Source organism: Equus caballus, chromosome 7 (assembly GCF_041296265.1).
Source record: "Equus caballus isolate H_3958 breed thoroughbred chromosome 7, TB-T2T, whole genome shotgun sequence".
NCBI classification, from domain to species: domain Eukaryota; kingdom Metazoa; phylum Chordata; class Mammalia; order Perissodactyla; family Equidae; genus Equus; species Equus caballus.
This window is the reverse complement of record NC_091690.1, coordinates 50,779,207-50,805,639: the sequence shown is the minus strand read 5'-3', so window position 1 is coordinate 50,805,639 and position 26,433 is coordinate 50,779,207. Positions and strand designations below refer to the sequence as shown.

Genomic DNA, 26,433 nt, shown 5'->3' with positions numbered 1-26,433 from the left:
ATACCTATAATCCTTATATTGCTTTTCTTAATTGAATCAGATTATTTCACAAAAAAATTCATTTTTTAAAAATCTTAGTTCACTCTCCTCCTCTGAGGCATTTCCGTATTTCTGTCCTCTATTTCACTAATTCTGTCCTCCATGATAACAGCTCTATTTTTTATAGCCTCTAGATTATTTTTTATCTCACTGTGTTCATATCCATAATCTGTTTGGTTTTTCTTAAGAGCTTCAATCTCTTTGGTAAAGTATTCCTTCTGCTCGTTAATTATACTCTCAATCTCACTGAACTCTGAATTTTGTTCTAAGCCACTGAGTTTCTTTATGACAACTATTTTGAATTCTCTGTCATTTAGACTGTTAACTTCTTTGACTTCAGGACTGGTTTCTGGAGACCTGTCATTTCTTTTTCTGCTCTGAAGTGTGACTGTAGTTCTTCATTGATTCTGATGAATTTATGCTTTCCTGACACATTTGTGGTAGGATCAGGTCACAGATTCCATGTGCCACTGCTGGGGGGAGCAAGACCAGTGTTTTGTGATCCCACCCTATATGTGGGAGGTTGTGCACCTGGGGCTGCACTGCATTTGTACAGGCTGGCCACACACTCCGCACATAGTGGTCACATGGGCGAGGCCTCTACATTAGGTGGGTAACTAACACATCATAGGCGGGGCAGGATGTCTGTGCTTGGTTTGCAAGTTGCTCTCTCTTTGGTGGGGTCGCTGCACTCAGTAGGGGACTGGCTCAACTGCTGCACTAGGTGGGAAGGGCACCTACATGGCGTCTGAGCCACTACTCAGTAGGTCCAGTGAGCCGCTGTACTCTATGGGCAGGGCATCCTCTGAGTGGGTGGGGCACCTTTGCACTTCTGCTGTGTTTGGTGGGTGGGCCCCTTTGTGGGGGCTGAGCCATAGCCACACACTGAGGAGCATTCGCACACGTAGGGCTGCCACAGCATGGTGAAACACAGCAATTTGAAATAAGAACCAGATACGCTGTTCTTAAGAAGGCCTGTACTACACAAAAAATCTATTTCACCAGAGTCAAAGAAAAATGTACAAAAAGACAAAGCACACTATCCATAAAGCCTAGGATATTCCTACTTAATAGAAGGTTTAAAATACACACAAAGGGAATACATGAAGGGAAAAAGTCAGAAAGGAACAGAAGAAACAAAGTAAATAATCACCAAAATATGCTAACATTAATGATAGCCAGCACACTGTCCATCCAGGAAGCTCAGAGCACACTAAAGATGATAAGCTACAAAAGTGCACACTCAAGGATATCACATTCAAACTAGAGAAACATCATAGAGAATAGGTTGAGAAATGCAAGAGAAAGAACACACTTTAAGTATAAAGAAACACACATCTTAATTAAATTGAATTCTTTTTCAAAAACCATGCAAGCAAGAAGAGAGTGAAATATTTAAAGTTTTGAAAATATTAAAACCACTCTCCTAGAATTCTCTGTCAAGAAAAGTTAATCTTCAAAATAAAGTAGATCCAAGGACTTTTAGACAAAAATTGAGGAACTTTGTCATGAGTACACCTGTGAATGAAATTTTCAAAAACTTATCGCAATGTAAATGATAAAGGTACAGGATTAGACGAAGAAAAATGAAGGTAAAATATCTTTTGTATTTCTTACAGTAAACATAACAGACGACACGTTTAAAATAATATTAAGAACGATATATTTGTTAATGAGAAACTTACGGAGAAGTGAAATAAATGACAGCAGTGTGACAAGAGACAGGAAGGGGGACATTGGGAATAGTGAGTGAAGAGGTATTGCACACAGTGAAGTGGTACAGTGTTATTTGTCAGAGGACATGGATTAGTTGTAAACGTATGCTGAAAACTCAATGGCAACCACTAAAGAATGTTTTAGAAGAAATGTGTAACTGATATGCTGACAGGAGAAAAAAAGAGAATCAGACTAAATGCTGGATTTCAGCCAGAGAAGGCACAAAAATGGTGGGAGACAACAAGAAAACAAGTGTAAAAACGGCAAACACTAAAAAATTTGGAAAAGATAGATCGAACAGTATCAATAAACTATTTACTCGTGAATGATCTCAAAACACTGAAAAACACATTAACATCAGATTTCAAAAACAATAATACTTTGTCTACAAGAAGGTCACTTTAGGGGGCTGGACCCGTGGCCCAGTGGTTAAGTTCGCGCACTCCGCTGCGGCAGCCCAGGGCTCGGATCCCGGGCGCAGACGTGCTACCGCTCATCAGGCCACGTTGAGGCGGCGTCCCATATGCCACAACTAGAAGGACCTGCAACTAAGATATACAACTATGTACCAGGGAGGATTTGGGTAGATAAAGCAGGAAAAAAAAGATGGGCCACAGTTGTTAGCTCAGGTGCCAATCTTTAAAAAAAAAAAAAAAAAAAGCAGCTCACTTTAACTATTATGACACAGATAGATGAAGGGTAAAGGGATGAAGAAAATATACCACGTCAACACTAGTCAAAAGAAATCTGCCATACGTAGATGAATGACAGACAAGGCAGATTTCAAACCAAGGAAAATTCAGTGACTGAGAGGGGCATTAGATCCTTATAAAGAGGTGTATCCTGGAAGAAGGCACAGCAACCCTTAATGTGCACCTGTGTAACAACACAGGTGAAAAACAGATGAGGCAAGAACTGAGAGAATGCAAGGAGAAACAGACGAACCCAGTACTACAGCCCTAGAATTTAACACCTCCTTATCGCTACTTACAAATTCCAGGAGGCAGGAAACGAGGAAGGAGAGAGGGGAACTGAACAGCACTGTGCAACAACTGGATTTCATTCTGATCCATGGAATACTTCATAAAACACCCACAGAATATACATCCTACTTAAGTTCACAAACAGCATCCATCAAGAAAAACCATGTTCTAGGACATAAAGCACACCTTAACAAATTTGAAAGAAATCACTTTAAAAAATGCTCTCACACCACACAGACATTCATTTAGAAGTCAACACCACCAAGGTAGTTGGAAAACCCCCAAATACATGGAGACTCCCTAACACACATCCAAATAATACACAGCATCAAAGAAGTCAAGAGAAATAAAATTCTGAAATAAAAACACAACATTCCAAAAGTTCTTGGTGCCCCAAAAGCAGGGCCCAGAGGGAAGTTTAGGCCCGTGAACTAATATAATGGAAAAACCAAAGATCTGTAATGAATAACGTAACCATCTACCTTAGGAAACACTAAAAAGAATACATTAAACTCACAGCGAGCAGAATAAAAGAAATCATAAAAATTATGAACCAAATCGATGTCTTTGTGGAAATCAATGGAGAAAATTAAAACAAAAAAAGCTAGTTCTTTGACAAGACTAATAAAATCAATAAATATTTAGTCAAGGGCCAGCCCAGTGACACAGCAGTTAAGTTCACAGGTTCTGCTTCAGCGGCCTGAGGTTTGCTGGTTCGGAAACCAAGTGCGGACATGGCACCGCTTGGCAAGACACGCTGTGGTAGGCAACCCACATATAAAGTAGAGGAAGATGGGCACGGATGTTAGCTCAGGGGCAGGATTCCTCAGCAAAAAGAGGAGGACTGGCAGCAGATGGTGGCTCAGGGCTGATAGTCCTCAAATAAAATAAAATAAAATAAAATAATGATTCACTTAAAAAGAAATCTAGTCAAATAGAAGACAGAAATTAGTATCAGAAAAGATAGGGAAATGAAAATAAAAAAGGATTTGATAATATCCAAAATCCAGGGTGCCTGGCCGGTGGTGCAGTGGTGGAGTTCGCACGTTCGGCTTCTCTGTGGCCCAGGGTTTGCTGGTTCGGATCCCTGGTGCGTACATGGCACCACTCAGCAAGCCATGCTGTGGTAGGCGCGCCGAGTATAAAGTTGAGGAAGATGGGCACGCATGTTAGCTCAGGGCCAGGCTTCCTCAGGGAAAAGAGGAGGATTGGTAGTAGCTGGCTCAGGGCTAATCTTCCTCAAAAAAAAAAATAGTATGGGGCTGGCCCAGTGGCCGAGTGGTTAAGTTCGCGTGCTCTGCTGCAGGCGGCCCAGTGTTTCATTGGTTTGAATCCTGGGCGCGGACATGGCACTGCTCATCAAACCATGCTGAGGCGGCATCCCACATGGCACAACTAGAAGGACCCACAATGAAGAATATACAACTATGTACCAGGGGGCTTTGAGAAAAAAAAAAAGGAAAAAAATTAAATCTTTAAAAAGAAAAAAGAAAGTAAATAAAAATCCAGGGGCCGGCTCCGTGACTGAGTGGTTAAGTTTGCGTGCTCTGCTGCGGCAGCCCAGGGTTCAGATCCTGGGTGCAGACATGGCACCGCTCGTCAGGTCATGTTGAGGCAGGGTCCCACATCCCACAACTAGAAGGACGGGCAACTAAAATGTACAACTGTGGATCTCCACCCAGCCCCAGTCCTCTCCGAGATCTCCGGCAATCCCCTGCCCCACGGGGTGGGGAACTGCAGCTGCGAGTTGCCTCCCGCTCTGGAATTCTCTCTGGGACTTTCCTGGAGTTGTGAATGCTGGGCGTAGCCCCTCTGCTAATGGCAGACAGAAAGTTTTGTCTGCTGCCCAGGCGGAACTCTGGAGCTTCCCCTCTGGGGTGCGGAGCCGGCCTCTGAGCTTCACCCAGCCCCAGTCCTCTCCGAGATCTCCTGCAATCCCTTGCCCGGCCGTGCAGGCAGTGGCAGCCGGGGGGCCGCCACGCCGTCTGTGATTCTCTCTGGGACCCTCCGGGCGCCGTGGACACCAGGCCGGATCTCCCCGCCAATGGCGGGGCGAGACTCTCCCCACGGGCTCAAGTGTGTAACTCTAGAGTTTCCTTCTGCATTTAGGAGTAATTGTGGGGGGTTTAGGTAGGATTCTGGTAACCTGTTTCCACCGTCGCTCCTCTGGCGTGTGCTCACTCCTGCCCTAGGTGTGCGTTGATCTTCCGGAGGCATCCGTTGGAAGAAAGCCGCTTACAGGTACTAGGCTGTTCGGTCGAGGTCGGAGAGCTTTCACCTATCTCCACCTCCTCCCAGAGGGAAGTCCGTCCGCCATCCGATGTATAGTCGCGTGGGTCTCTCAGACGTCCTGAGATGCTATCTGGATATACTTTGTTAAGTGATGAGTGTCCAAATAATTGTAGACTCGAAGAGGGGAGAGACAAAGAGGACTACTCACAGCGCCATCTTGGATCTTCCCCTCTGATAAGCTTTCTTTTAAGCTCGTGCTCTGTGTCTTGATTCATAGCTACACAGAGAAATACATATTTGACCACTGTAAGGTTTCTTCTCCATTGTCCTGCAGGCCCCAAAGAGCTCCGCAAATAAATTGCATGTATTCCTTATCACCAATTGTATCAGCAGCTATCAAAATGAGTAAAGAACTGTCCACAGATAAAACAGCCTAATTAAATGAAAAATTAGACCAGATGGACTTAATAGATATATATAGAACACTTCATCCAAAAACAGCAGGTTACACATTCTTCTCAAGTGCACATGGAACATTCTCAAGGATTGACCATATTTTGGGAAACAAAGCAAACATCAATAAATACAAGAGAGTTGAAATAATATCAAGCATCTTTTCTGATCATAATGCTAGGAAACTAGAAATCAACTACAAGAAAAAAGCAGAGAAAGGTGCAAAAATGTGGAGACTAAACAACACGCTTCTGAACAAATGATGGATTATTGAAGAAATTAAAGAAGAAATCAAATATTATCTGGAGACAAATGAAAATGAGAACACGACATACCAAATCATTTGGGATGCAGCAAAAGCAGTCCTAAGAAGGAAATTCATCGCAATACAGGCTCACCTCACTAAACAAGAAACAGCTCACATAAGCAACCTCAAACAACACCTAACAGAACTAGAAAAAGAACAAACAAAGCCCAGAGACATTAGAAGGAGGGAAATAATGAAAATAAGAGCAGAAATAAATGATATTGAAAAGGATCAATGAAACAAAGAGTTGGTTCTTCAAAAAAATTAACAAAATCGACATTTAGCCAGACTCACCAAGAAGAGAGAAATCTCAAATAAATAAAATTAGGAATGAGAGAGAAGAAATCACAACAGATACCAATGAAATACAAGGGATCATAAGAGAATACTATGAAAAACTATATGCCAACAAATTGAACAACCTGGAAGAAATGGACAACTTCCTAGACTCCTACAACCTCCCCAAACTGAATCAGGAAGAAATGGAGAATCTGAATAGGCCAATCACAAGTAAGGAAATAGAAACAGTATTCAAAAACCTCCCCAAAAATAAGAGTCCAGGACCAGACGGCTTCTCTGGTGAATTCTACCAAACATTCAAAGAAGACTTAATACCTATCCTTTTCAAACTATTCCAGAAAATTGAGGAAGATGGAGTACTCCCTAACACATTCTATGAAGCCAACATCACTCTGATCCCCAAACCTGACAAGGACAACACAAAGAAGGAGAACTACAGGCCGATATCACTGATGAACATAGATGCAAAAATCCTCAACAAGATTCTGGCAAACCGAATACAGCAATACATCAAAAAGATTATACACCATGATCAAGTGGGATTTATACCAGGGACACAGGGATGGTTCAACATCCGCAAGTCAATCAACGTGATACACTACATCAACAAAATGAAAAACAAAAACCACATCATCATCTCAATAGATGCAGAGAAAGCATTCGACAAGATCCAACACCCATTTATGATAAAAACCCTCAATAAAATGGGTATAGAAGGAAAGTACCTCAACATAATAAAGGCTGTATATCACAAACCCACAGCCAACATCATACTCAATGGACAAAAACTGAAATCCATCCCTCTCAGAACAGGAACAAGACAAGGGTGCCCACTTTCACCACTCTTATTCAACATAGTACTGGAGGTGTTGGCCAGAGCAATTCGGCAGGAAAAAGAAATAAAAAGAATCCAAATAGGTAATGAAGAAGTAAAACTCTCTCTGTTTACAGACGACATGATCTTATATATAGAAAACCCCAAAGAATCCATAGAAAAACTATTAGAAATAATCAACAACTACAGCAAAGTAGCAGGGTATAAAATCAACATATATACATCAGTAGCATTTCTATACACTAACAATGAACTAAGAGAAAAAGAACTCAAGAACTCAATCCCATTCGCAATCGCAAAGAAAAGAATAAAATACCTTGGGATAAACATAACCAAGGAAGTGAAGGATCTATACAATGAAAACTACAAGACTTTCTTGAAAGAAACTGACGATGACATAAAGAGATGGAAAGACATTCCATGCACATGGATTGGAAGAATAAACATAGTTAAAATGTCCATACTACCTAAAGCAATCTACAGATTCAATGCTATCCCAATCAGAATCCCAAGAACATTCTTCACAGAAACTGAACAAAGAATCCTAAAATTCATATGGGGCAACAAAAGACCGCGAATTGCTAAAGCAATCCTGAGCAAGGAAAACAAAGCCGGCAAAATCACAATCCCCGATTTCAAAACATACTACAAAGCTACAGTGATCAAAACAGCATGGTACTGGTACAAAAACAGGTCCACAGATCAATGGAACAGAATTGAAAGCCCAGAGATAAAACCACACATCTATGGACAGCTAATCTTTGACAAAGGAGCAGAGGGCCTACAATGGAGAAGAGAAAGTCTCTTCAACAAATGGTGCTGGGAAAACTGGACAGCCACATGCAAAAGATTGAAAATTGACCATTCTTTTTCACCATACACCAAAAGAAACTCAAAAGGGATCAAAGACCTAAAGATTAGGCCGGAAACAATAAGTCTTCTAGAAGAGAATATAGGCAGTACACTCTTTGACATCAGTTTCAAAAGAATCTTTTTGGACACTATAACTCCTCAGTTGAGGGAAACAATAGAAAGAATAAACAAATGGGACTTCATCAGACTAAAGAGCTTCTTCAAGGCAAGGGAAAACAGGATTGAAACAAAAAACAGCTCACTAATTGGGAAAAAATATTTACAAGCCACTTATCCGACAAAGGGTTAATCTCCATAATATACAAAGAACTCACACGGCTTAAGAACAAAAAAACAAACAACCCGATCAAAAACTGGGCAGAGGACATAAACAGACATTTCTCAAAAGAAGATATAAATATGGCCAATAGACACATGAAAAGATGTTCATCATCGCTAATCATCAGGGAAATGCAAATCAAAACTACACTAAGATATCACCTTACACCCATTAGATTGGCAAAAACATCCAAAACCAAGACCGACAAATGTTGGAGAGGTTGTGGAGAAAAAGGAACCCTCATACACTGTTGGTGGGAATGCAAACTGGTGCAGCCACTATGGAAAACAGTATGGAGATTTCTCAAAAAGTTAAAAATAGAAATACCCTATGACCCAGCCATCCCATTACTGGGTATCTATCCTAAGAACCTGAAATCAGAAATCCCAAGAGTCCCTTGCACCCCTATGTTCATCGAAGCATTATTTACAACAGCCAAGACATGGAACCAACCTACATGCCCAGAAACTGATGATTGGATAAAGAAGATAGGGTATATATACACAATGGAATACTACTCAGCCATAAAAAAAGACAAAATTGGCCCATTCGCAGCAACGTGGATGGACCTCGAGGGTATTATGTTAAGCGAAATAAGCCAGACAGAGAAAGACGAACTCTATATGACTCCACTCACAGGTGGAAGTTAACATATTGACAAGGAGATCTCATCGGTGGTTACCAGGGAAAAGGTGGGGGTGGGGGGAGGGCACAAAGGGGGAAGAGGTGTACCCACAACATGACTAACAATAATGTACAACTGAAATCTCACAAGGTTGTAATCTATCATAACATTAATAAAAAAGATAAATTAAAAAATATATATATACAACTGTGTGTGGGGGGAAGGTTGGGGAGATAAAAGCAGGAAAAAAAACAAAAAAAAAAGATTGGCAACAGTTGTTAGCGCAGGTGCCAAGCCTTAAAAAAAAAAAATCTAGGGGCTGGCCCCGTGGCCGAGTGGTTAAGTTCGCGCGCTCCGCTGCAAGCGTCCCAGTGTTTCGTTGGTTGGAATCCTGGGCGCGGACATGGCACTGCTCGTCAGACCACGCTGAGGCAGCGTCCCACATACCACAACTAGAAGAACCCACAACAAGAAATATACAACTATGTACTGGGGGGCTTTGGGGAGAAAAAGGAAAAAATAAAATCTTTAAAAAAAAAAAATCCAAAATCAATTTATAATAAACTAGTAACGGAGGGGAACTTCTACTTCTAAGGAAAGAACGTCTTTATGAATCCTGAAGCTACATTTACAACATTTGTTTCACACGGCATGATTTTCTCTGTGAAATGTCTAATACAACTCACAAAAGCAGAAATGACTCCTGAAACTAGACAGGAGAAAGAATACGGCAGTCCTCTGCTTTCCATATGGACCCACACAGACAGTCAAGTTATCTTCCTAAAAAGAGGAAATGCAGGGGCCGCCCCGTGGCCGAGTGGTTAAGTTCCAGCGCTGCGCTTCTGCGGCCCAGGGTTTCACCAGTTCGGATCCTGGGCGCGGACATGGCACCGCTCAGCAGAACACGCTGAGGCGGCGTCCCACATGCCACAACTAGAAGGACCCACAACTAAAAAGTATACAACTATGTACTGGGGTGTACTGGGGTGTACTGGGGGGGGGGGTTGGGGACAAAAAGCAGCAGAAAAAAGAAAAGAGAGAAGATTGCCAACAGTTGTTACCTCAGGTGCAAATCTCTAAAAAGAAAAAAAAAATAAAAGAGCTATCCATCGCTCTGAGGGAAAAGGACAAACTGAAATACTGCGTCTGGCTGAAGTGCACCACAAAGAAAAATACTTGATAATGATCCCTAGAACTAGAGAGGGGAAACGGCTTTGGGAACGCGGGGAGAGACGGGAAATTTACTCATTTATTGCCACTCCTGGGAGAGCCGGGCGGGGGGAACAGGGTTGTGGGTTTGAGACCCTGCTCGCCAAGTAAACGGAAAATTCAGGGAAAACGGGTGTCCCCTGAGGAGAAAGGAGGCCCTGGGGACCCCACAGACCGCAGCCCCTCCGCGCACGGACCCCGGAGCCCGAGGCCCGACTGTCCTGAGGACCCTCCCGCGGGCCCCGCACCGTCTGGGACACGCGGGGCTGCGGGCGCACAGCGGCCCAGAGACGCTCCGGCCCAAGTCGCCGCGCGCAGGGACCACAGGACGCCCGGGGCCCGGCTGCCGGCCCCGCCACCACGCTGTGGACAGAGGGGCCTGAGGGCCGAGCGGCGCCACCGCGGACTCGGGGCAGCAGACCGCGGAGGGGACCGCAGGAGGCCACCGCGGGAGGCCGGGCCCGCCCCGCTGCTTCCCACCAGCCCCTCCTCCCACGTCCTGATCCCTGGGCTGAACTCTCACCATTTCTAAGGCTCCCGGGTCCCCCGAGTCCTTCCTACGACCCCCGCAGCCAGTGCAGGTCACAGCCTGACAGAAGCTGAGGCAGAGCCACCAGAGACCGGTGAGGCAGTCCACGCGCGACCCGAGGGAGGCCAGAACAAACAGGGACGTCCACGCTGGTGGGATGCGTGGCCACACCCACACGCCCAGCCCCGCCCCTGATTGGACAGTTCCCAAGGACACGCCCACTCCCCGATGAGTGACATCAAAGAGGGAGGAACCTAGCTTCAAGGAAACCACCTTCCCCTGGTGGGCCGCCACCTGTTGTCTCTTGGTCACTTCCATTTAAACAAAACTCCCCCACCCCCCCCCCCCCCCGACTGGGGCGGACTTTGCTCTTCCCGCAGCTTCTGCAAGACGCTTGTTGCAGGTGTGCGCAAGGAATCCCTGATTCAGTTTGAAGAAGGAGCAAGTACAGACAAGAGGGTGGCCCACGACAGACTGGAAAAGGGGTTCTTATGTCCTCTAGGGGTCAAGGGCTTGGCGTAAGGCAGCGACGCCACTCATGTAACTGTGACCCTCGTTTAGAAACGCAGACACTTAAACGTGACCTCACCAGGTAAGATCAAGTGTCTGGCCCCATTCTGATCTTTCCGCCTTGCCAGCCATCAGCCTTCCACCCATCCCCGCCCCACCCCGACTCATTTGGTTCTTAAGAATCCTGGGGCCTTGGGCTCTGCTGGCAAGTTGGAACCCCACAGCCCTAGCGGGGTGCAGGGACTCTTCGCACCAACCAAAGGCAATGAGACGTGTTCACCAAATTCTCAAGTGTGCGTTTTACACTGGAAGGAAGTTTCCGTTGGATCAGTTTTTTCCTGTGTCCCTAGAGAACTTTGAAATGTAAACAATATAATATTCCAAAGGCAAGTGATTCCCATTTTCACTGCTATATTGTTATGTAAATATGAGATGTACCGGGAAACTCTTCTCCCCATCTTTATTTATTTATTTTTATTTTTTTTTTGGAGGAAGATTAGCCCTGAGCCAACTACTGCCAGTCCTCCTCTTTTTGCTGAGGAAGGCTGGCTCTGAGCTAACATCCGTGCCCATCTTCCTCTAGTTTATACGTGAGACGCCTACCACAGCATGGCTGCCAAGCAGTGCCATGTCCGCACCCGGGATCCGAACCAGCGAACCCCGGGACGCCGAGAAGCGGAACGTGCGAACTTAACCGCTGCGCCACCGGGCTGGCCCCTTCTCCCCATCTTTAAAGAGCTGTAATTGACTAATAAGAGTGTCTGCATTTAAAGATTACAACGGGAAGATTTGATATACTTATTCTGTACTGTATAATTGAAATTAGCTAAGAGAATGGCCCTTAAACATTCTCAGTCCACAGGAACTTCCTGTTTGCCTACAGTTCAGAAGGAAAACACACTCGCAAAGTGACTACATTCCAAATTTAGGGTCGAAACACTCCCAGTTGAGATGTCACCCCTGGAGTGCTTTGTCCCTGGTGAAGGAGGCAGGGGACCCCAGAGCAGCCACAGAGATGGACTCTGGGAGCCCCACACATGCTCCCTGTCCTGTGAGCATGAAAGCACTGCCTCCCTCAGGCTCCCATTCTCACAAGTGAGGAACCTCTCAGCCAGGTTCAGTTTAAGCTTCTGACCCACATGAACTCCAAATTCATAATCCCTTTGTCCTTGGGATGGAACACTGTCAGTGTTGCAATCCAATGTACACATCAGGATAGATGCAGAGAGGGCTGATGGCCACTCTGAGTTTATTATAACCAGCATTTCAATATATACATAACTTACATCTGTTAAATATATACAGGTGTTCTGGATGAAGTAATTAGTGAAATACCAAGAATTCTTAGTGATTTCTCAAGGAGCGCTCCCTTGGCCTCTGTTTTGATATTATCATGTTATTACTGTGCTCGTATATTTTATCTGGGAGCATGCAAGGCCTCCTAGGCAACGGGCCCTCCTGCTCTTGATATCGTGTCTCCATCTGTGCCCCCAGGCGACCAATGCCTGTCTTAGGTTGCCTGCCCCTGGAGGTCTTACTCCTCATTGGCTAACTGGCCTTCTCACCTCTGGGTCAGTTTGTTGGTAACCTTTTTCCAGTGATTATTAACCCTTCCTGCATCAGGGGCAGCTACAAACACCTGATCTTCACAGACTTTCTCACTGTGCACAGATTACACTCTCAGTGCACCTACAGTGTGGGTGCAAAACTCAAACATAACGTTTAAAATGTCCAGGCCTAAGGAACCACAACCACAACCTCAGAAAGGGCGTCACACTCCCCACCCCATGAGCACATGCACCCCCAGCTTTCCAGGGCTCTGCAGCTCCTCTCAGGAGAAAGGCTCCTTCCATGGGGGTGTGAGCAGTAGGACACCTGCAGGGGGAGGCCCCCCCAGGAAGGACAACTGGGCCTGCAAGGCCTTCCCTCTGCAGGTTCAAGGGGGCCTTAGCTCAGAGACACCGACCTCAGGCCTGTGCCTCCACTGGAAATTTTCTGGACCACGATTGATACTTTAAATACACCAACCCAGTCCTTGAACCATCAGGCTAAAACACTCAAATCAGGCTTTATGTGGAAATGAGGGAAGAAAACTGTATGACATTTTGCTGACTCAACAAGAAACCCCAGAGTGATATACTGCATTCCAGGAAAAAGATGTTAATTCATTATTTCCATGACAGGAAATTGTTTTATAATCATTCTTGAGCACTTAACGTCTGCCAGTCTAAGGCTCAGAAATCCATTTGAACTCACGCAAAATAAAACAGCAGACCTTAGAATGTTACTAACATGATCAGGGAGGAAAAAAGAAAAACAATTTTTAAATCATACAATGAACTACTGGAATGTTTCATTTTCTCTGAAAATCACCTCTTTCTTCCCTTTAAGGAAACATTTTATATTATGTTTCAAGCTGTATTGATTAAATAAATTTTTATTCACTGAAAAACTGAAAGTAAAATAAAGTGAATACATCTTTTCAAGGAGACAAACCCAGGGAGAGTCAGTGCTGACAGGACAGATCGCCCGGAAAAGTTTGCCAAGAGGAACCTCCAACCCAAGGACTGACAACTGCATGTCTGCGCCCAGGACACACCCTGGGAGGAGAAGGCCTAAAGATTTCATACAAAGTATTTTTCCAGGTAGGTTTTCACTACTTTTTTCTCTCGTAAAATATCCACAAACAGGTGCCGGCCTCGTGGCTGAGTGGTTAAGTTCGGGCGCTTCGCTGCGGCGGCCCAGGGTTTCACCAGTTCGGATCCTGGGCGCGGACATAGCACCACTCATCAGGCCTTGTTGAGGCGGCATCCCACATGCCACAACTACATGGACGCACAACTAAAAAGTGTACAGCTATATACTGGGGTGATTTGGGGAGAAAAAGCAAAAAGAAAGAGACTGGCAACAGTTGTTAGCTCAGGTGCCAATCTTTGGAGGAAAAAACGCCACCAACAAGAAATCAACCCTTTTAAAAGGGCCAGCCATTGACTGTGGACAAACAATAAGCAATTAACATATCGGGTCTTTTTGTGATTGATTTTGATGCTGTGAATCGGAGACGGGAAGTTGGTGGTTGGGAATGCGGGGAGGGATCTGGAAATTTAGGGATTTATTATCGGTCCTGGGAAGAGCTGGGGGGACAGGGGCGTGGATTTGAGACCCTGCTCCCCAAACGTTTAGGAAACTCAGTAGAAAATGAGTCCCCTCCGAGAAGAAAGGAGGCCCTGGGAACCTCACAGACCGCAGCCCCTCCGCGCACGGACCCCGGAGCCCGAGGCCCGACTGTCCTGAGAACCCTCCCGCGGGCCCCGCACCGTCTGGGACACGCGGGGCTGCGGGCGCACAGCGGCCCAGAGACGCTCCGGCCCAAGTCGCCGCGCGCAGGGACCACAGGACGCCCGGGGCCCGGCTGCCGGCCCCGCCCCCACGCTGCTGCCGGAGGGGCCTGAGGGCCGAGCCGCGCGACCGCGGACTCGGGGCCGCAAAGCCCGGAGGGGACCGCGGGAGGCCGGGCCCGCCCCGCCGCTTCCCACCAACCCCTCCACCCCAAACCGTGTCTCCGAACCCCCGGCCAGAACTCTCACCATTGCCCAGGTTCCTGGAGCCCCGGCGTCCCTCCTATGACTCGGTACAGGACACAGCGGGACAGAGTCGGCAGCAGAGCGTCGCGGAACGTTTAAGAGCAGGAGATCCCTGACCGGAAGTACTGTGGCACGACAGGAAGTCGGTTGTGGTTGCCCAGCGTCGGCCCGCCCACCTTCCCCGCAGCGAATCCTGATTGGACGGCTCGAAAGGTCCTGAATGATAGCGGGATAGAGCTTACGCATCTGAGTCAACCCAGAGCTGAAAGTGGTCCTATGCCGGGACTTTTTTGCTGAGGTGCAATGCTGCGAGGCTGCTCCGGAAGCTGTGACCCTTCTTGGCAAACACACTTAAAATCACCTCCCCATATGTAATAGTCTGGCTCCATTCTTAACTTTGATCTTTCACCCAGCGCTTCCCCACCTCCCCTCAAATTGTACTTTACAAAATCCTATGGCCTCCCAAGCCCTTAGCCCTGGTGGGAAGTTGGAGCCCGGAGCCATAGCTGGGCACAAGGTGTCTTCTCAGGCTAACTACAAGGTATGAGATGTGTTCATTCAGTTCTCAGGTGTACGTTTTACGCTGGAGGGAAATTTGTTTTAGATCAGTTTTTGAATGTATCCTGAGAGAACTTTGAAATGTAAGTCTTTAATATCCCTAAGGAAATTCAGTTCCTATTTGGACTGATATAACAAGAAAACAAGAAAAGGTTATGTAAATGTGGGATGTACCTGGAAAGTATTCGTATGCTTAGATTGGATGCCTAACTTATTTGCATTACACATCCCTAATCCATTTATCCATTTATTTGAACAGATGTGGTTCCCCCTCACCCCGCCCCCAAGAAACAATACGCATACTATACAATAGAGGGCTTTAATGTCTACAACGCACTGATCTTCAGTTGATTCACACATACCGTGCAATCATCACCGCAGTCAATTTCAGAATATTTCCATCACCTGAAAAGAAACTCCTATATCCTTAACCTATCACTGCCCTATCTTCCCACTTAGCTTGCTCCAAGCGCCAGCCCTAGACAAGCACCAATCTATTGTCTGTGTCTATTAATGTCCATATTTGTCGACTTTCATATGAATGAAATTCTATAATATGTGGTCGTTGTGTTTGACTTAATTCACTTGGTATAATTTTTTCAGGGCATTCCATGTTGTAGCATGTGATGAGGATTTTTAGGCTGGTTAGTTTTAAAACTACAGATGAGATTCAGGCTCCAAGGAGTGGAATTTGTTTGCCCCTTTGTTGGGAAACATTTACATTTCTAAGGGAAACCTCTGTCTGTGAAGATGCCTCCCTCTCTGTGCCAGGAAGAAGGGGGGATCGTCTTATGTCTAGAAGCTCTTAATCAATGCCAGAGGCAAGAACTTAAGTTGGTTACTGTCTGGCAACCTCATGTAACTGACCCGCCCCCCCCCCCCCCCCCCCCCCCCCCCCCCCCCCCCCCCCCCCCCCCCCCCCCCGCCCCGAACAAATCCTCCTTTGTCTTTAGCCGAGGATAAAATTCAAGTGGTGAGTGACTTCTGCCATTTACTCAATCCGGTTTAATTCTTATCTAAAAGTTGTGGGACCGCCAAATGGCCAGACCATACGGGCACTGATACCATTTTAACTTTTTTACATATTCTTTGTCTTGTAAAGAGATAACTCACATACCTATGCCTTAAATTTAGCCTTACTCTCCACCCAACTTTGCAGCAGCAGCAGCAGCAGGAGCTCTGACTGCCCATGGGTCCTGTCCCCATGCCAGCGGGGGCAGCAGCAGCAGAAACTCTGACTGCCCATGGGTCCTGTCCCCATGCGGCAGCAGCAGGAGCTCTGACTGCCTGTGGGTCCTGTCCCCACGCACCAGCTCTGCCTGCCCATGGGTCCTGTCCCCATGCCAGCGGGGGCAGCAGCAGCAGCCCTGCCTGCCCATGGGCCCTGTCCCCATGCCAGCGGGGGGCAGCAGAAGCAGCGGCAGCAGAAGCTCTGACTGCCCATGGGTCCTGTCCCCATGCTACACTATTCTCTAAATAAAAGAGCACTACTGCCAGATCTTAAGAGTCTAAGAAATCTTTCTTTTGACTCCTCAGCTCACCGACCCCACATCAGCATGTATCAATAATTCATTTTTTTAAATTGAGATATAATTGACAAACAGCATGATATTCATTTAGGTGTACCACAGTAAGTCTAGTCAACAGCCATCGCCACACACAGTTATAGACATTTTCTTGTGTTGAGAACTTTTGAAATCTACTCTCTCAGCAAATTTTAAATATACAATCCAATAGTATTAACTATAGTCACCATGCTGTACCTTGCATCCCCATGACTTATTTATTTGATGACACAAAGTGTGTACCTTTTGATCACCTTCTATATTTATTCCATAAAAGTACATCTTATCCATACATAAGTGTACAGTTTAGCAGTGTGAAGTACATTGACATTGTGAAACCAACCTCCAGAACTCTTGTCATCCTGCAAAACTGCAACTCTCTGTGTATTAAACAACAATGCCCACTTGCCCTTTGCCCCCTAGGTCCTGACAACCAGTTTCCTGATATCTCTATGAATTTGACCCCTCTAGGTACCTCACATCAGTGGACTCATACAGTTTTTGTCCTTTTTTGACTGCCTTGTTCCACTTAGCATAATGTCCACAAAGTTCACACATGTTGTAGCGTGTGTCAGAACTTCATGTCTTTTTAAAGCTGAACAATATTCTGTTCTATGTGTGTATCACATTTTGTTGATCCATTCATCCATTGGTGGACACTTTGGTTACTTCCACTTTTTTGCTACTGTGAATAATGCTCCTATGAACACAGGTGTGCATATATCTCTTTGAGTCCATGTTTTGAATTCTTCTAGGTGTATACTCAGAAATGAAATTGCTGGATCATATGGTAACACTTGCTGTAATATTTGAAAAATGTGCCATACTGTTTTTCACAGTGGTGTCATGATTTGCATTCCCACCAGCGGTGCACAGGGGTTCCCATGGGTGTCTTCATTTTCTTGGTGGTGTCCGTTGAAGCACAAAAGTGATTAATTTTGATGAAGTTCCAATTACCTATATGTTTTTACTTTGGTTTTATAATCTTTGCCACATCCAAATTTTCCTCTCAGTTTTTTCTGAGTATTATTGGTTTACGTCTAGTTTAGGTGTTTGATCCATTTTGGTAAATTATTGTGGGTAGTATAATTTAAGGGTACAACTTCATTCTTTTGCATGTTCCTATCCAGTTGTCCAGCACCAATTTTTGAAAAGAATATTTTTCCTCATTCTTGGGACCTTTTGCAAATATCAGGTGACCATAGACAAATCGGTTTGTATCTGGAATCTCAATGAAACCCGTTGATCTGTGTCTGTCTTTGTGTCATTATCACATTACCTGGATTACCATACTGAGTAGTCAGATTTTTAACTCAGGAAATTTTAATCTTATTACTTTGTCTTACTTTTTCAAGATTGGTTTAGTGAGTCTGGTTTGCATGCAATTCCATAGAATTTATCAAATGCTTGCCAGTTTCTATAAAGAAGTCAGCTGAGATCCCAATAGAGATTGTGTTGAAAATCTAGGTCATTCTAGGAAGTATTGTCATCTCAACAGTGTCAACTCTAAGGCTCCATGAACATGGGCTATTTTCCCTTTTATTCATTGATTCATTGATTGATTTTTAGGGTTCCCTTTTTTTCTTGCCTCTATTTCTTAGGGACTAATAAAGAACAAGGAAAAAGACAGCATTACTCCAAGGTCTTTGCTGATTTGATTGAAGATTTGCAATGTCTGATTATCCAATCGCCTCCCAACCTCACTTGATTCCTTTTAATTTCCAAAAATGCAAATCACATTTTTGACAATAAGAAAAGTTTAATTGTTATTATTACTAGAAATTAGTTTCAGAGAAAATGTGCCTAGAAGAGGATGTTTCTCCACCTACCCTCAGAATTCTTGAAGCTCTGTAACTGCTATCCTTTCCATGTGTGTACATTCACTAATGCCCATCCAATAGCAGTGGTGCATAGATTGTAAATTTAAAATAGGTAAAAGTGTACAATCACTTTTCTGTCACTGTGTGATTATCACAAGTATGCATTTTTTGATACAGCTCCCTTTTTTTTCATTTTACCCTTTGACCCCCTTCACCAATTTCTGCCACCGCATACCCCATGCCCATGGCAACCACCACTCTCTTATCTGTACCAATGAGCTTGGTGCTTTTGTTTGTTTGTTTTAGATTCCGCATATAAGAGAGATCATACAATTATTGTCCTTCACTATCTGATAGATTTCACTAAGTGCAATGCCAGTGAAATCCATCCATGTTGTCACAAATGGCAAGATTTCATGCTTTTTTATGGCTGAATAATTTCCATTGTACATTTATGCCATAATTCCTTTATCGAAGATGAAATATTAATAAAGATCTACAAATGTGAAGTAACAAATGTTGGCGAGGATGTGAAGAAAAGAGAACCTTTGTGTACTGTTGGTGGGAATATAAATTGGTGCAGCCACTATGGGAAACAGTATGTAGGCTCATAAAAAAATTAAAATAGACCTACCATATGCTTCAGCAATTCCACTTCTGGTGGTTTATTCTAAGAAAGCAGAAATGCTAACTCAAAAAGATATATGTACCCCATGTTCACTAGACCATTATTTACAATACCCAAGATATGGAAACAACCTATGTGTCCACCAATAAATAAATGGATAAAGAAGTTACGGAAACAACCTAAGTGTCCACCAATAAATAAATGGATAAATATCATGCCAATATTTCAGCCAGATCATGAAGAAAAATGAATTTTAAAGTTTAAACATATTTCTTGAGGTTGTACCATTTAAAGTTACTTCATTCTTGCCAGCACAAGAAGGATCAGTTGCTCTCTCATTTTCACTCAGAACTAAGAACATGTTGGTTCACAACCTTGAGAGTTCTCCGGGTGTCATCTGAAACTGGCTCCCATACAGGGAGGGCAAGAACAGACTAAAGAAAGAAGCAGATCACTCCAGATTGGGAGCTGGCAGTTTTAATAAGGAAAGGAGTTTATATATGAGGCTTGTCTTAGGTGGTGCAAGATGAGTAGATCTCCAAACACATCAATAAGAATCTTAAAAGTTTATATAGATGCTTTAATGGGGTTCATTATTGGGTACAGCCCAGATGGTCTCAACAACACATTATTCTCTCTGGGCTGCATCCTTGAAATGGCTCTTAGTTTGGGAACAGTGGGCAGAATGTTTATTCCAAGGACAGGAGAGCTGGTAAGGAGGCACCAATTGCCTGTCTAGCTGGAAGGTGAACCAGTGGTCACATCCTCTCAGTGACCTCCTCCAGCAGAGCTGCTTCTTGAATCTTGGGCAACTCATTGCATTAGGGCCATTTTTCAAAGTCATGGGAAAAGTATGTCTCTCCATTCCTACAAGTAACTCCCTGCACTTCTTAAGCGGAGCATTTGTTTGGCTTAGAAGACCACCTTATAGAATATTGTTGAGTTCTCATGGGTGTCCCTCAGTGCAGGTGGATGCACCAACACTCTAAGTGTATTCTGGCCCTCGTGTTTGCCATGATGGAGATAAACAGGAAGCATGTGCTCTTACTAAACACGACCTTAAGATACATCTATGATGTTGACCACAGTGATTAAAGGACCTTTGAGAGCACCATGACGTGACCTCAAGAATGAGTGAGACTGTCCCTCACATTACCTGCAAGATGCCTCAAAGAACAATTCATCAATTCATCAGTGCAGGAAATACACCCCCAGTTTCTTCCCAGATGGGGCCACTACTGGAACTGTCCAATTCCCACAGGTGCAATGAAAGTAGGGTGGGGGAGGTCAGTGATGGAATGTAGTGTCCTCAGCACCGTGTTTCTGACAGTGTGTGAGAGCAGAGCCAGACTCATGCATCTTCCCAGGCGAATGCACATTCTTAGGATGGTGTGTCCTTTATTTGCAGTAGTCATGAGGAGTTAGGAGATAAAAAAACAAAACAAAACAAAAACCACAGGCATTCCTGACTCAGGAAATCAGAGTAATTATTTTCCAGATAGTTCTTAAAGGGGAGATGAAAAACAGATAATGAAATGGAAATATCTTCTGCATCTCTCAATGCTTGATGCTGAATACCCACAGAACTTTTCTTTTTACATTGGATGGTGACTGATGGATGATGCTACTGCCCAGCTGTGTTCCCCCTTGTATGATGAGCACTGGGCTTTCCTTTTCTGTCTTCATTGAGATTACTTCCGGTTCTTTGGCTCTGCCCCTCAGTTTCCATGTGTCAGATGGCCTCCAGGGATGGTTCTGTCCCTGGGCATGGTGGAATTATCCTGAAGTTCAGGTGGACTTGGGTGGGGCATTTTGACTGAAATGATAGCAAACGTGAGCATTTCCTTAGGGAAGTGGGAGAGGAAGTTGTCAGAAGCTGTATCTGTGCAGACTACGTGGAGAGGATGCTTGTCATGGAGTGATTCCAACATTGTGAGAATGAACTTGACTCAGTAGTATCTTAGACTCTCCCATGAGTGTGATGGTTATTTAAATGAAAGAGTTTTCTAAGTCTCATTATACACAGATTAAATAGTGTAACCACAAGTAAGGTTTGGGTCATCACCACAGAGAGTGATTTCACCACCAGTGAAAAAAGAGTCCCTGCTTATATTTTTCCAGGGGATACAAATTTTTTCGTGTCAGAAACATTTTCCAAAGTTAGCCATTCTGAATACTCAGAAGTCACTTTCTTCTGAAATGATGGCTTGTCTTTGCTCCCAATGCTCTTATTCTGAATCTGACTGAAGTGTTGGAAGGATGCCCACCTACTGCATCCCTGGTGTTATAACTGAACTCAGAGAGTTTACTTCTTGGTGATTGTGGAGCCACAAAGCACAACCAAGGCAGAAGTAGGTGAAGAAAGGTTTGACACCTCCAGAAGAAATGGAGAAGGCTAGGCATATCTCCCAAAGCAGTGTCTCCCCAAATAAGGGTTTGGGGGCAGGGAGGGGGGGAGGGGGCATCCTTTAGTTGTTAGATCATAGTACAGGTCATGAGTATTCAGTTAAGGAAAAGATGAGAGATTACGGTTTATCTCCTAACAGTCATGTTTCTTTAAGGCTCATGGGTAGATGTACACATGCTACTACATACATCACATCATCTAGAAATGGCTGCTTGTTCCCTCCCAGAAGAGGACAATTTAAAATAATAATGAGATTTTAATGGGTACGCTTCACTTTAGTTCACGTAAGAAAGGTTTGAGGCAGCTAGATCTGGCTCCAGCTGTCTTGCTTGTGGGAAGCTTCTGTGGTTAGGCTCTTCCTGTAACTTTCCATCTGCAGACACTCAACAAGACAATGTTAGTTTTTAACAGATCCTCTGTACCCCTTTCTTGGCCTAGTGCCCTGGTCACCGTATCTGTCTGTGTACCTATTTGGCAAAACTGTGTCAGACTCTGGCTGTAAACAAACATCTAAATGGAGAGAGACTAATCATTGCATATGGTTGGGGTAGCTTCAGTTGTGTGTGTTTGTAAACAAGGCTCACAGTCCCAGAAGTCCCCTCCCAGGACTACCTTTCAATGCAAATATCCCTGCAGAGGACGAATTCTGTCTGGCATTCGGCTCGGACACCTAAACTCAGCGGCTGTCACTCAGACACAAGAGGACGAGTCGTTTGAACTGTCCAATCAGAGGCGGCGTCAGGGCAGGTGGGTGGGGCGAAGCGCCACAACCCCCGGAAGTAGCAGCAGCTCCGGCCGCGCTGGGGACCGCGTCTCCCCGCCCTTAAAGCCTCCGTTTGGCTCTGCCGCGTCTTCTGTCGTGTTGTGACCTGTAGCGACCGCAGTGCCCTAGGAAGGACTCGGGGGACCCAGGAGCCACAGAAATGGTGAGTGTGCTGCCCGGGGTGAGGACACGGGAGGAGGGGCTGGTGGGAAGCGGCTGGGAGGGCCCGGCCTCCCGCGGTCCCCTCCGGGGTCTGCGGCGCCGAGTCCGCGGTGGCGCCACTCGGCCCTCAGGCCCCTCCGGCCGCAGCGTGGGGGCGGGGCCGGCAGCCGGGCCCCGGGCGTCCTGTGGTCCCTGCGCGCGGCGACTTGGGCCGGAGCGTCTCTGGGCCGCTGTGCGCCCGCAGCCCCGCGTGTCCCAAACGGTGCGGGGCCCGCGGGAGGGTCCGCAGGACAGTCGGGCCTCGGTCTCCGGGGTCGGCGCCCAGAGGGGCTGCGGTCTGTGGGGTTCCGAGGGCCTCTTTTCTGCCAAGGGGGCACCCGTTTTCTTCTCAATTTTCTGTACATTTGAGGAGCAGAGTCTCAAATCCCTGACCCTGTCCCGCGCTTCCAGGTCTTCCCGGGGCTGGGAACAAATGCCTGAATTTCCAGGGTCTCGCCGAATTCCCAAATGCCCACTTCCTGCCTCCGATTCACAGCATTATCATCAAGTATTTGTCCTTCTTGTTGGATTTGAAACAGATCGACTATTTTAATTGCTTATCGTTTTCTCACAGTCCGTGGATTCCTGTGTTAAAAAGATTTGTTTTGTATGTGTGGATATTTTCCATGAGTGAAAAGCAGCCTCTAAGCACCTGGAACTACGTTGCATGAAATCCTCCTGCGTCTCCCCAGTATCTTCCTGGGCGCAGACATCCTGTGGGAAGTCCTCTGGGGGCAGGTTCCTCTTCAGAAAATACTCGGGATGATCTGTCCTGTCAGCACTGTCCCCACCTGCGTCAGTCACCTTTGCAAAGATATATTCACTTTATTTTAGTCTGTTTTTCAGTGAATTAAAATTTATTTAATCAACACGAAACACAATGTGAAAGATTTCCAAAGAGGCACGAAAGAGGTGAATTTCAGGAAAAGTAAAATATTCCAGTTTTACACGTCCTGTACTCAATTCTTGTTTCACTTTTTTTCTCCCATCGTGGGTGGTATTTATTTTTGTTTAAAGATTTTATTTTTTTCCTTTTTCTCCCCAAAGCCCCCCGGTACATAGTTGTATATCCTTCGTTGTGGGTCCTTCTACTTGTGGCATGTGGGATGCCGCCTCAGCGTGGTTTGATGAACAGTGCCATGTCCGCGCCCAGGATTCGAACCAACGAAACACTGGGCCGCCTGCAGTGGAGCAGGCGAACTTAACCACTCAGCCACGGGGCCGGCCCCTGGGGTCTGTTCTTTTATTTTGGCTGAGTTCAAATGGATTTCCACAGCTTAGACTTGCAGACCTGAAGTGTTCAGGTAGGATTCATAGTTTATAAATATTTCTTGTCTTGGAAATAACATGATGACATTGTTTTTCCAGAATGTAGTACATTCTTGTGGGGTTTCTTGTTGATTTAGCAAATTGCTATACTATTTTCTTCCCTCATTTCCACATAGAGACTGGTTTGAGTGTGTTCACTGGATGGTTCAAACACTGTGTTTGTGTATTTAAAATATCAGTGATGGTCAAAAAAGACTCCAGTGGAGACAGAGGCCTGAGGGCAGTGGATCTAAGCTGAGGCCCCCTTGGACCTGCAGAGGGAAGGCCTTGAAGGCCCAGTTGTCCTTCCTGGGGAGCTTCCCCCTGCAGCTGTCCTACTGCTGGTGCCCAGATGGAAGGAGCCTTTATCCTGAGAGGAGCTGCAGAGCCCTGGACAGCTGGGGGTGCACGTGCTCATGGGGTGGGGAGTGATGCCCTTTCTGAGGTTGTCACTGTGGTTCCCTTGGGCCTGTTTCTAGACGTAATTGGAGTTTTGCATCCACAGTGCAGGTGCACTCAGAGAGTAATTTGTTTACACTGAGAAAGTCTGTGAGAGTCAGGAGCTCTGTGTTCTGGATTAGGGCCCATTAATCTTGGGGTCCATTTGGGTCAGAACCTTAAACTGGATCCAGCTGAGTTTCCTCACTGTGAGAATGGAGCCTGAGAGAGGGAGCATGTGCACTGTTCCCTGGGGAGAGGAGGGTGTGTGGGGCTCCCGGAGCTCCTTCTTGTGGCTGCTCAGGTGCCCTCCCCTCCTTCTCCAGGGACTGACCCCCTCCAGGGTTCTGTCTCCACCAGGAGAGTCAGGAACACGGAACCTTCTGACTGTGCCTTTCCTTCTGTCCTGTGGGAAGCAGGCTGCTCATCTGAGCTGATTCCAGTGTTTGTGTTTCTTTCCTTTGGATTCCTTTATTGATGGACTAGTGCAGCCCTTTGGCTCTAGTTTCTCTTAGCACTCGCGCGCTGAAAGTATAAGTTGATTTGAGATGGGATGTGAGGAAAGCAAGATGTTTTTTCGTGTTTCGCGCAGTTTTTTCTTTTTTCTTTTTTCTTTTTTTTTTTTGAGGAAGATTAGCCCTATGCTAACTACTGCCAATCCTCCTCTTTGTGCTGAGGAAGCCTGGCCCTGAGCTAACATCTGTGCCCATCTTCCTCTACTTTATATGTGGGACGCGTACCCCAGCATGGCATGCCAAGCGGTGTCATGTCCGCTCCCAGGATCTGAACCGGTGAACCCCCGGGCCACAGATAAGCAGAACTTTTGAAATTACCTGCTGTAGCGCAGTTTTTTCTGTGTGCCTGTCTGTAGTGAACATAGAAATTTAAAAGGCTAAAGAAATGGAAATTATGTTTTAATAGATAGGAAGAAAACTTCTGAAAGGTTTTGTAAATCTTTGAAAATCAAATACAGTTAAGTCTTTAAACTCAAACCATGATTGCCTTATAGGCCATTCTTCTTTTTTTCAAGATTTTAGTTTTTTCCTTTTTCGCCCCAAAGCCCCCCGGTACATAGTTGTATATTCTTCATTCTGGGTCCTTCTAGTTGTGGCATGTGAGACGCTGCCTCAGCGTGGTTTGATGAGCAGTGCCATGTCCATGCCCAGGATTCGAACCAACGAAACACTGGGCTGCCTGCAGCGTAGCACAAAAACTTAACCACTCGGCCACAGGGCCAGCCCCTAGGCCATTATTCTTGAAAATGCTCCAGTGTGAGCTATAGCGGAAGGACAAACTAGGATGCTGCATGTCCTTTTAGTTAGGAAGAGTTTTGAGAATTTCCTTTTCTATGGTTTACACTGTTCTAAAAGTTAGTCTTTAAAGGCATTAAATCTTAGAATGGTGTCCTGTGTACAAGAGTTAAACTTAAAGAATATAAGTTTCTTTGTTTATTTGAAATAAATCTGTAAGATAGCAAAGATACTCCCTATCCTGGTCCCCTCCAGCACTGTTACTCCAGTCACCCGAAATATACAGTTTTGATCATTTTTGAGCCCCTGTTAGTGTTTCTTTATATAAATCAGTCAAGAATGCATATTTTCCTTGCCCAATTTGTCCTTGTAGTGAGCAGTCAGACTCTACATTTTTGGGTGACTGCTCACAGCTTAAGCCCCACCCACCCTCTTCCCCTTGGGCCCCCACCTGGACAAGCTGAGGAGGAAGCCTGGGTGCTCTCTCCTCTAGAGCAGGCAGGAGATTCCGACCACCCCAGCCCCTGCCTGTGTGCGGAACTCTTACCTGGCCCCACCCCCAGGCCCAGTGAACCCCCAGGCCAGGCTCCATTCCTTGCTTTCTGAGCCCTGTCAGAGCTGCTTGAGAGGCTGGCCCTGCCCTCCCCTCAGACCTCTGTTATGTGAGTCCTAAGCCTTTGCGTACCCTGTGTGTATGTGTGTGTGTGTGTGTGTGTATTGTGTGTGCATGTGTGCGCGCACGGGTGCGTGTGTGCCACACTGGCATCAGTCTCAACAAGGGAACCACCCCTCTGCAGGTGACCATTATAGTTGGCACCCTCAGCCTCATGTCCAGACATGACCCCAACCCTGGGTCTGTCTTCTTTGGCTCTGACTTGCTACCCTGCTCTGCTGCCTGGGGGCGGCATGCGCTGTGGGCTCCTGCTTGCTGGGGACAATCTTGTGCCACAAGCACAGCTTTATTTCCTGCTTCCTGATCTT

The 26,433-nt window shown here is 45.6% G+C and overlaps 2 protein-coding genes and 1 long non-coding RNA gene across 5 annotated transcripts in view; 1 reads left to right on the top strand and 2 right to left on the bottom strand.

Annotated features, from left to right (window-relative positions):
* Positions 1 to 14,642, bottom strand: part of LOC106783425 (zinc finger protein 709-like) — a 56,470-nt gene extending 41,828 nt beyond the window's left edge. The window contains exon 1 of one of the 2 annotated variants that reach the window (XR_011440967.1): positions 14,518 to 14,628. Coding sequence is in view for 1 of the 2 variants with exons in the window: in XM_023646471.2 (XP_023502239.2) it covers positions 14,518 to 14,520 (3 nt within the window). In the remaining variant the exon portion in view is untranslated. Of the gene's footprint in view, positions 1 to 14,517 lie in introns of both variants that reach the window. The other variant, XM_023646471.2, reaches the window with a different exon arrangement.
* Positions 14,643 to 20,459: 5,817 nt separating this feature from the next.
* Positions 20,460 to 22,553, bottom strand: LOC138925152 (uncharacterized). The gene is made up of 2 exons (XR_011440974.1): positions 22,105 to 22,553; positions 20,460 to 20,901 (listed from the first exon to the last, which is right to left on the bottom strand). It is a non-coding gene; the product is annotated as an uncharacterized lncRNA (long non-coding RNA).
* LOC102149103 (zinc finger protein 709) overlaps positions 22,227 to 26,433 on the top strand; it is a 26,867-nt gene continuing 22,660 nt past the window's right edge. Inside the window, exon 1 of one of the 2 annotated variants that reach the window (XM_014741696.3) lies at positions 22,227 to 22,418. In XM_014741696.3, the coding sequence (XP_014597182.1) occupies positions 22,416 to 22,418 (3 nt within the window). In that variant the 5' untranslated portion in view covers positions 22,227 to 22,415. The remainder of the gene's footprint in view (positions 22,419 to 26,433) is intronic. The other variant, XM_070274068.1, reaches the window with a different exon arrangement.